At 41.0% G+C, this 11,589-nt stretch overlaps 1 protein-coding gene across 1 annotated transcript in view; it reads left to right on the top strand.

The window, feature by feature from the left end:
- PARD3B (par-3 family cell polarity regulator beta) overlaps window positions 1–11,589 on the top strand; it is a 1,175,277-nt gene that overhangs the window by 436,387 nt on the left and 727,301 nt on the right. Inside the window, exon 3 of the mRNA XM_045296697.1 lies at window positions 5,579–5,750. Coding sequence (XP_045152632.1) covers window positions 5,579–5,750 — 172 coding nt within the window. The remainder of the gene's footprint in view (window positions 1–5,578; window positions 5,751–11,589) is intronic.

Below are 11,589 nucleotides of genomic sequence, written 5' to 3' on the forward strand. Positions count from 1 at the left end.
CAGGTATTGGTTGGGGGAGGGGGAGCGTGGGCAATGTTGGGAAGTTTCTTCCCTGATAAATTAAAGATAGCATGTTGGGAGAAATGGAAGTGGGAGAGTGTCTGAGGTCAACCTGTTAACCTGGCCCCGCCTCTCCATCTGCCCGCCATCAGCCCTGACATGTTCACTCTTTGCAGAGACTGAAATAGATGATGCTTCCTATTGAAAATGGACCTGCGAGGAAAGAGTGGGTGCATGGTCTCCATTTTAGGAGCATCATGTGAGCAAACCCAATGCCCTCCAAATCTGAATATAGAATAAAGCATTATTTCCCTGTAATAGCAAACATAAACAAAAAACATTGTCAACAATACTACTCAGGCACTTTAAAAATACTTAATGTGAGTTCATTCTAAACACACATGAAGTTCTAGAAACCCTCTGTTTTGTTGCTCTGTTGGGTTTGACTATATGTCTCACTTCATATTTTACTCACTTTTCCCATTCATATATACTGAGCACCTACTATGTCATATTCACTGAGCGCCGTATAGACAGCCATCCACAAAGTAGACCAAACCAGGTGCTCTTGGACCTTATGTGTTAGTCAGCCAAGGAGACAGGCAATAAATAAGGACACGGAAATATGTGACATTTATGAGCACTGTATAATATAGAACAATGTAGAGGAAGAGAAGACTAGGGAGATGTTGCGATTTAGACAGCGTGAATAGAGAATGGTAGACATTTAAGGAAGGTGCTGGGAGTCGGAGGGAACAAGCCATGTGGTAGCTCATGGAAGGCCGTTTCATGCAGGGAGAACCTGTGAAGGCACCGAGGCATGGGAAAAGGAGGCGCTAGGACTGCACAGGAGTCCTGAGAGCGTGGGAAAGAACAGTCACAAATTGAGGGTAGAAATGTAATTGGGAGCCAATGAACACATGAACCATTGTGGGTACACGCAAACTGAGATGGGAAGAGATAACAGGTCCTGGTCAGAGGTGACAGGCTTCCCAGGTGGCAAAAAGGTGATTACTGGAAAGTTTGGTGGTTCAAACCCAGCCATAAGGCAGCTCACGTTTCATCCCAGAGCCCCATAATCACCTTCCCTGCGCCATCATCACAAGTGTCATGCTTGGGTCTGTTGCTTCAGCCCCAGTGTCTGTCCCTCTTTCTGAGGGTCATGCTCATTTTCGCTGACCACCTACTTTATCAAGCATGATGAGCCCAGAGTAAAGTGGTCCTGACAAATGGCCAAAACCTAAGTGTGTCTTTTATATTTGCTAACAACTGTAATGGGTGTTGTGGGCAGAGGGTAAGAAAGTGACACTCAGATTACAATAAAATACTGGGTCTGACTATTAATGAGTTAGTGTTAATTGAGAGGTTAAATTGTATTATATACGCATACAAACACACAGTATGAGCTCTAGCTCAGTTTGGGACATGTATACTATATTTATCAGTACACTATATGATCATCAAGTCCAGGAAAAAGGTTTGGACTGGATAATTAAATTTGGAATCTATCTGCACAAAGAAGATGATATCTGAGCTAGGAAATAGAAGAACTGCCCAAGCAAATTGATTTCTGAAGAATTTTAAACAAGTCTAAATAATTTTAGAAATCTTAAACAGTGCTAAGCAATTTTAGAGATCAAGTGCAGGGAGATAAGGATCAATAAGTATAAAGAAAATTAATAGAGACCCAGAGATTAACGAGAAACTCAAGAAAAATGAAATTACTGTCTCCTCCTTGAAATACTTCAACCCTGTCCTAAATTCAGGGCAAAGAAGTGACCTTGAATCTAGCAATATTTGGGTAAGGTGTTGACATTGTCGAGAGAGCTTTGAGAACCTGACTAAAATGGAGTCAGGTGAGGTCAGGAGCCATCACTGGGAGTTGCTAGCGTAGGTGGTGCAACATGGAATTGTGCTTCAGAGGGAAAGTAAGAAATGGGGTTGAGATCTACACAGGTAAGTGCGTTCTGAGATTTATTTGAGTGGGGATTTTAATAGAGTATTTGTGAATTGAGCTTCCTGTGTGTATCTGGGGATTAAATGTCTAAGTGCTGACAGAGATCTGTGGGAACCGAAATTCTGATTAGATGTCAAAGCCATGCGAACAGATCGTTTGGGATCCTGGGGTCTTTGGGAAAGGTCAGTGCTGCCCAGGTTGATGGGAACGCTGGCTGCACAGAAGGAGAACAGAAGGGGCAGCGGCAGAGGGAGGAGGGCAGCCGAGAAGGACAGCATCCAAGCCAAATAGTGTCCACGTGTGTTTTGCATAGGACTGAGGTTCCTGCAGCCTTTAATTTTCTAATGATCAGTCTTCCGCATGCCACAGAAATCCACTCTATGGGCAACGTTAAACCACTTTTTTTTTTTAACGTTGAACCACATTTTAAAGCTAAAATTCCCTTTTTTTGTGTCCATCTTACATCAACGGGAAGGTAATTTCGAGGGGTTTCCACAGCAGCATGGCCATTTGCAGTCACTGGACAGTCTAAAAGCCAGCATGCCTTCAGTAGGAGGTCTCCTGCAGTGGTTTATGTTAATGTGCCACTGGGATGTTTTATGCCAGGACCCCTATTACCTAGTAATGTGCTACTGATAAAGTAAGTAGTGTGGTGAAATGGCACCAGCCACATGAGATTTTAATGAATTGTCAATGTCAGAAGCAAGTTTTAGTCTCTGCTCTGGGTCAAAATTGAGAAGGAGATGGAATGAGAAGTCTCTAATCTGACAGTATGAATGGGATCAGAGACAGTGAATCCCATAGATTCAGTAGCGGGTCCTCTTCGGTGCAGAAGTGTTGCGGTGGTCGGGTGCATGAAACAGGCCTTGACCTCGGTGAGAAAGTCGTATTGCCCCCAGGGTTTCCCAGTGTGTGGTCTTTATGAAGGCAGCCCTCTGGGTCCTTCTTCCAAGGAGCTTGGGGGCGGATTAGAACAGCCAATCTTTCGGTTAGTAGCTGAGCACTTAACCATCGTGTCTCTAGGAACAGGGACTTCATTTCATCTAGGAGCCCAGACTATACTTTACTGAGATAATTCCTGTCAATCATGAGATTGGGAGAGAGGCCAAATCAGGTGTTAATTGAAGAGATGCTGAGATCAGGGAAGTCTTCACTTGTCTGAGAAGAGCAGCGTTACTGGAGGTCTCTCTAAAGGGTGGATTTCACATGGGTAAGGTATGTAAGAGCCTCATGTACGAATCACAGATATTCTTCACCACAGCCTTACTTTATTTTTAACATCTGGTACAATGTTGTTTGAAAACTCTGGTGAAAATTGAAGAGATTCCAGTACCAATTATCATTTACTCTTTCACTTTAGGAAACAAAATCTCTGAACTACTCGATTCTGCTCTTTGATAAACAGATGTAATATTGCTACTATCTATGTTATAAACTTGTGTTAAGATAATCATATAGAATATGTTAAAGACTCAAAAGGAAAAAAAAAGTTTCGTCCAAGCCATAGATAATGATGTATGAATTAGATACTTTATGCTCATATACTTCTGATGGATATTCTAATTTTTCTCTTTTCCCAAGTATTTAAGTTACACAGGTTATATTAAAAGTTAATGATCGATAAACAGCCAAAGTAAAATGTTCATGTACAAACATGAACAATTGACATGAAACTATTCTGGGTGCCTTATCGCATGCTTCCTAGTTGACTGGCATATGAAATGAACATGTCTGATTCAAGAGAGCACAGCCTGGCAGTTGTGACTCAGGAACTTCGAAGGGCATGAACCTTTCACCACATTTAATAAATCGATGTGCTGCCTTCTCATAACTTAACCCCTTCACGACTAGAATATTCTCTGCTTTGATAGTTTCCTTGGTGCTGTGTCTTTTCAGTAAGGAAAGACAAATTGACACCAGGGGAAGTAAAGTTGAAGTACTAGGGACTTTGATACAATTAGTGGGATGGAACACGTATGTCCCAAGTGGAGGATGATTGTCGGATTGATGAACTGAGAACTCTTTCTTCAGATCCACGCAGGTCACGTGCACCACCACCCCTGGGATACCAGCTTCCCCAGACACTTAAGAGGCAGACCATGTTTGAAGACAAAATATGTCCCAGGGGCCATGATAGTATTAAAGTGCTAAATTCATCTTTTTTGGCCAGATGATTAAAAAGATAAAGGTCTACTGATTATTTTTATACTGGAATAATCTTCCATTATTAATCCATTTTATCTTATCGCAAGTCGGTTCAGCAGTACTACCAATTAAAAATAGGGAATGCTGTGTACTCAATTCCTAGAGTAAATTTTTTTTTCCTGCCATGAGAGGATTGTTGGATTTTCCAATTAAAGAAGTCTCCATACTGAAAATGAGTAGTCAATTATGAAAATTAATTTTGAATTGCCAATTTGCATACCCCTAATTGTATTCATTTCTTTTAAAAGACTGAACTTGGAATGTATGATGTTTTGATTGGTTACCCTTGCACTTGTGTTATTAATACTATTGCCAACAAGGGTCTCCAGTGAATGGGGCTTTTGAGTCTCTTTCCCAAATAAATGTTTGATTCATAAGTAGGTTTGTTTTATTTAATGAATGAAAAATAACCAAGGATTTTCTAGCAGATCTCAAATTTGTACACACGATCTTTTATTGGATTGACAGTGGTCCTTCTGAGATTCCTTTTGCATTCAGACTTTGAAATGTCTCTAAGATGGTATTGTGCGCTGGCCAAAGAAATGCTACTGCAGAGGACTCCACCATTAATGTTCCCCCCACGGAAGTGTGCACATAACTACTTGGGTATCTTGTTCCATCTGCCTTTAACTTTATAAAATACATGAAACTAGAAAATTAAAAGGTCCTATATTAATGATAAAACACATAAACCTCATATGAAAGAAAATGTAGATGGCGTTTACAATAATTCAGTTAAAAGTACTGATGTGGATTCTCATTGAACTTAGCATTCATTGTGTTTAAGCCAGTAGACATATAGAGTTATTCACAAAGAAAATGAAGAAAAGAAAATTTCACATGCACACATAGGATGTCTTATGCAAGAGGGATTTTTACAGGTCATAGAAAAAGTCCATTATTTTTCCGTTTTATTTTTTCCAGCACATTTTGGAAGCTCTCCCATATGCCAGAGAGATGAGATAAATGATATACATGCACATACATACCTGCCTTTGTTTCCAGAAGGACAGATGGCTTTAGAGATCCTATCATGTATTTTAGTTCTGGGAAATAAAAATATCCCATAGAGCATGTGAACCTATGGTTCAGCTTTGAATACTCAACTTTCCTTTATGGAACATTACTAAGGAGACACTGGCGAGGAAAGGAGGGAAGACACTGTTGTTCCCCGCATTCAGAAGTGCATCACAGAAACCAAGGAGGGCATGCGCCGCGCCTGGTTTCCAGCCACAATTACTCTCGCGTGTAGATAGAGTAATTGGAGAATTAAGTCACGGCACAGTCACATTGAAGTTTTGAGTTTCGTGAGGCCTCTTTCTTTAAAACCACATAGAGATTACCATCCAGCAGATAGCGTGTGTGTGCTGTGTGCTTGTCCTACGAAGTAATTTGTGTTGGTGGATTTGTTTGTAGCTGATTGCTGTGTTTGACGAGCAAGAACCACTTCACAAGATTGAGAGCCCCAGTGGAAACCTGGCAGATCGGCAGAGCCCACAGGCTTTGGAGAGGGAAGTGGCCGCCCAACTGGCTTCATTTAAACCAACTGGTGGGGAAATCGAAGTAACCCCTTCTGCTCTGAACTCAGGTAAGTGTGTCTTCACTGCCATGCTGCTCATGCTCACCTGGGCGATAATGGATGCCTTGTGGATTAAGTATGGCTCCTATTTTAAGACTTTGTTTTGTTGATATCTTTCTCTAAGAAACATCTAGATACACACACACACACACACACACACACACACACACACACACACACACACACCTTCTTCTACTATTGCACCTAGCTTTTTGCAGCTGCTACTGCTCACGGGTCAGTAGCTGCAGGTGAAAGCTGCGTGCATGCCCCTGAAGGGACACAAGGAGCAGTTGACGCTCTGGCCAGGTTGATACAAGAAAAAGAAGCCCCCCAAAGAGTCATGTGGAAAGCGCTAAGGATTGTAAAGGGTGAACCATATTAGAAATAAAGGTCACTTCTGTTTGTTGCCACCTTCTTTTTCTTCCCCAAACTTTCTCTCTGTGTTTGGGGAAGAGATTTCCAACTCAGTTTGGCTGATTCATTCCATAGGGAACAATCACGCAGGAATTTTGTGCGGAATTCTTTTTTGGTTGTTTTTGTTCTGAAGGTGTTGTTGTCTGAAGGTGTTGTTCGAAAGAGAAAATAGAACATTCTCCTTCGGTTTCAGCCAATTTACAACTCCAAGAAAAATAGCATTTCAGTTTTTGTTGATAGCGCTTAGAGATATAAATGACTATCAGTCTAACAGCATGAAGTCTTTTGGAAAGCCAGTGGTATTTTGATACTTGAAACCGTTTTTGTTTTTGTTTTTTTAAATGTTGAATGTATGCAGAACATTTGGAGATGAGGTCAATTTGCCTGGTTAGAAGAACAGAAGCTAATTCCATTTGCAAAGTGGCTCTTTTCTTCTTCAACACAAAGCATATGCTTAAAACTGTAACGTGCACAGGACCAGCCCTTACCATTTGAAGTGAAATGTATTGTAAAGTCAATCTGATGTCTGGTAATACTGGCATGGCCTTGTTTTGTGCCAATTTTCTGGAAGGTATCGTTAGTGCCCCTTCTAAAATAAACCCAATGCAAATGAATGGCCCAGGCTCAGTGATTTCCCGCCAACGTTTGTAAAACCAGCTCATGAAATAGTCTGCTGGAACTGCATGTTGGAGGCTTTGTGGCCTTCTCTCTTCATCTGGAGCGGGGTTGTGGCTTCAGCAACCTCACAGCCCTATCATTCATTTGCATAATGGATGCCTTTTTACCCATTATGCAAATGGATGGGAGGAAAATTAGGCAATAAGGGAATATGAAAAGGGAGAATTGCAGTTGCTTGTTTTAATATTCTATTTATAAGCAAGCAACGTGGTCTTCAGAAGACAGAACCTCAGAGTTCCCCTCTGCCTGGGAATTTTTTCCACCTTTTCTTTTCTGTTTGTTTGTTTTCTGCTGGGGGAATTAGTTTCTCCTCCTTCCCCCACCCCCAACCCCCCTGCAGTTTTTTTCATGATTTCTTTTGTTGAGCCATTTGAGGAATATACTAATGTATGTTCAGGAAGACAAAAGGTCGGAGATTCTCTCTACTTTTGGAAGTGGGCTTTATTTTGTCAGTGCAGAATTTTGGTAAGTAAGAGAGAGACTGAAAAAAAAAAAGCCTATAGACTGGTGACTATGGGTAGTCGCAGGCACTGAGCTACCAAGACACCCAATTTTCTAAACCTTTCACTCCTAAGAAGTAATTTGAGCCTCCTGATACTTAATTAGCTATGGTCTGTTGCTCGGACTTTAAAAGTGAGAAACAGAGCAAGAAAGGTGATGCGGTTCACCTCAAATTATGCTATATTGCAGCAGAGACAGAATTTGAATGATTGCTGATGGGCACCAGCCTGCAATGCCATGTTGCTCCTCTGCCCCTCATATACTGCTGGTAACAGCATGCATAGTAATGCCTTCCGTGGGATAGTTTTGTGAGTATGTCTGCAAACCTTGAAAACGCTGTGTCAATCGCTCACAAATCCCATCTTCATCCATTGCTAGAAATAAAATGATGAGATGCACTCTCTCACTTTTAGGTAGCAATGTATTTCTTCCAGCCTGAAACCATGGTGTCTCTTGTTCCTATTCCTCCCAATGTACCACTTTCTCCCTGTCAGTTCTTCCTCTCCTGTGTCTACTGAGAGGCAGTAGGTGCAACCTTTATCAGCAGGGTGTGTGGAACCCTCAAACTGACCTCTTCCCACAATCCCCTCTGCTGCCAGAGCTGCCTTTCTCAATCACAAATCTGATGATACCCCTCCCCTGCTTAACAACCTCCGATGGCTCCCCATTGTCCCTAGGACCATGTCCAAACTCATTAGTGAGTGATGCAGATGGTCCCTGTGAATAGCTGGAGGAATTTGGGCAGGGAGAAATGAGGACGCATCTTCCTTTACCATCTGAATGGTTCTACCCGAGTGAGAAATGTTCACATTTGAGACTTTACAAAAGGAAACAGAACACATTTATTGGCTCTCTTAGATTAAAAAAGAAGAAAAAAATACTAGAAAAAGAACCAGTGAGAGCAACTTTAATTTCTACCCATTTCACTGTTTCACGGTGTGGTCACAGGCTGGCATTCGCCACCATGATGAATGGCTGTCGTTGGCAGGATAAGGGATATTAGTGCCTCTTCTGGGAATGTGAATGATTATGCATTCAGGCCTACCCAGAAATTCTGGGGCGGAGAGAGAGAGGTATGGTCCGGGGGCAATTCAGATATCTGTTCCAGTATCCCCTCATATCGGGGTGCATTTAAAATCCAGATCCCACAACCCCAGTCTTTCAACCTCAGCTCCTGCAGAATGACTTGTCCTAATTTGCACTGGGCTCCCTGGGACAGGCCGGTGCAGTAGGAGCAGGACTGATTCTCTCACAGGATGGCATTGAGTCGCCCTTGAACTCTTCAGACACATTCAAAGAAATAGGGGGTTTGATCACAATCCATTTATGTGCTTATGTTGCTGAAGGGGGCGATTTAACAAATGCTAGAAATCAAAACGTTTTTATGGTCAAATTATTTTGATCTCCACAAATGTCTTTTACTGTCATTTACTTTACTTCTTTCTATTATGAAATATACTCAATGCTCACTATCATTTTTATATCACATTTTCTAGCACAAGATCCAAACCACTTCTTTCTATTATGAAATATACTCAATGCTCACTATCATTTTTATATCACATTTTCTAGCACAAGATCCAAACCAAGCCAAATCCACTGCCATCAAGGCAGACCTATAGGATAAGATAGAACTGCCCCTTTACCAGAGCAGAAAAGTCGTCTCTCCAACAGGAGTGGCTAGTGGGTTTAAAGTGCTGAGCTTGCAGGGATCAGTCTAACGTGTAACCACTACGTCACCAGGGGTCCTTACCACTAGATAGCATCAACAATATGACATGAAAACTCAACAATAAACTTGTCCATGTACATTTCTCCTAAGGTGGATTCCCCTAGTCTTCTCTTCTCTCTCAGGATGAAATGCTCATCAGAGAATCAGCAGAGAGTTCCTGTTTCTAGCCTTCCATAAATCTAGCCACTCAGAGAGATGGATGGACACAGTGTCTACAACCACAGGCCCAAATATACCAAGGATGCTGCTGGCCACCTTGCAATAATCACCTTAAAATTTAGCCTCTGTCGTCCCCCAAGTTTCCTGCTCTACTCCAAGCACACACGCTGTTTTCTTCACCTGATGTTCCCTCCGGCCTCTTTTCTACTTTGCGAAGTTAGTTAAGTTTTATGTCCAAGTTCATGTTTGTGAAGCCCGATCCAAATCATCTAGATACAAATCATCCCTTCCTTTGTATATACCTTTCCATAAAACCCCGGCACATTTTAATAATCTGTGCGTATGCCTATCTCTGATGGTGTAGTGGGCTATAAGACTAGTGGTTAGTAGTGCAACCTGTAATCCACTACTGAACCAGAACCCCACCTCGCTGCGGTGGAGTCGATTCTGACTCACAGGGGTTCAATAGGACTGAGTAGAACTGCCCCTTTGCGTTTCCCAGAGTGCACCTCATACTGGAGTAGGGGGTATTGTCTTTCTCCAAGAAGTGGCTGGTGGTTTTGAATCACTGGCCTGAGGTCAGCAGCCCGTTGCATAACCACTATGCCACCAGGACGCTTTAATTTGTAAGAAGAGTTTTAAATCAAGAGGGAAATCACATAATTCCAATTTCATATTTCATTCCTCTAAATCAGTGGTTCTCAACCTTCCTCATGCCATGACCCTTTCATATAGTTCCTCGTGTTGTGGTGACCCCCAACCATAAAATTATTTTTCTTATTACTTTGTAACTGTAATTTTGCTACTGTTATAAATCGGGCGACCACTGTGAAAGGGTCATTCAATCCCCAAAGGGGTCGTGACCCACAGGTTGAGAACCAATGCCCTAAATGATTTCCTACCATTATTGTCTAATGGGTTTACCACCCCCAACCCTGCCCCCAAAATATACTGCAAATTTACTAAGTCCAGGCTCAGCCATAACTCCCAAATCGTAACAGTTAACAGTTCTATGTTTCTAAAGCTGGCCAATGTCTTTTGCCTTGTAACCCTGGATCTGGTACCCCAAGAGGCTACTCAAAACAAGAGACATGATGGGGACAAAAGTGTATGTGTGTGTGGGGGGGGTTATGATATCCCAGGGCCATATTGAGAATCTATTTAGACTTTAACTTTCCTTAGTTTAGGGATTTTTACCAAGTCTACACTATAGAAATGTGAATGAGATTCTGTGATTTTTTTGAACACATGTGTTCTTTCAAAGTTTATTTCTTATTTTTAATAGATAACCTATATTGGAACTTACTGAGTTCTAAGAGTCCCTGCGTGTGCCAAATAGCCTAATACTAATGGGAAGTTTTGGGCTTTGAGCCCAACTAGAGGCTCCATGAGTAAAGGCCAGGCTGTCAACAATTAATTAATTTTTATTTTTTTCAACAATTAATTTAAATCAAAATACAAGGACCAAATGAATGGAAACAGAACAGCCAGGATGAAAATAATGGGAATGTATTAGCAAAATACATTAGCAAAATCTAATTGTCACTGACCAATTTATATAGAATTTCTTCAATGGAAACAATGCATTGTTTTAAGCTTTACTGAAAAGATAGTAAAATATTACAACAGCAAAAGTTTTTTTCTTGGTGTTTTGGTTTTCAGGCCCATTCCTGGGTTATTTGGGGCACAGATTCAGAAAATTGCATTGCCTAAACCACATCAACTCTAGTTTCTTAGATGGGTGTTCCACTATATTTTCTGCTATTGAGTTATGCTAATTTATTAATTTATCATCCTACTTTTAAGTATGAGATGAATTCAGACCCACAAATTATGAGGTAGGATAAAAAAGGTTAGAAATATTTGAAAAACAATTAGATATTAAAGGACTTGCAAGAGAAACTACATATGGACCCATGGTGGCTGGTTGGTTAAGCATTGAACTGCCAGTCTTAAGGTCATTGGTTCAAACCCACTAGTCAATCTACAGCCCTTAAAAGATTTAAAGGTTTGAAAACCCAAAATGGTGGTTCTTCTTTGCCCTATAGTGTCACTATGAATTAAAATAGATTAAATTAGGGGTGCTCACACTTTTTCAGCATGTGAGCTACTTATAAAATGATCAAGTCAAAATGATCTATCAACTACAAAAATGCAAAACATATATTTGTTTTTACTTATTATATTTATTCATAAATACATTGAGAATTCTTTATATGTACATTATATGTTTATGCACCTTGCATAACCCCATGATTCCATATTACACAACACAGCACAATTAACTATGCACATTTTTTGTCATTACCTGAGATTACTCTGACTTGCACTGAATGGAATGAGCCAGGGACAGTAGCTGCTGAC

This window comes from Echinops telfairi, unplaced genomic scaffold (assembly GCF_000313985.2).
Source record: "Echinops telfairi isolate 266 unplaced genomic scaffold, ASM31398v2 ScPeMD7_3;HRSCAF=10, whole genome shotgun sequence".
NCBI lineage: Eukaryota > Metazoa > Chordata > Mammalia > Afrosoricida > Tenrecidae > Echinops > Echinops telfairi.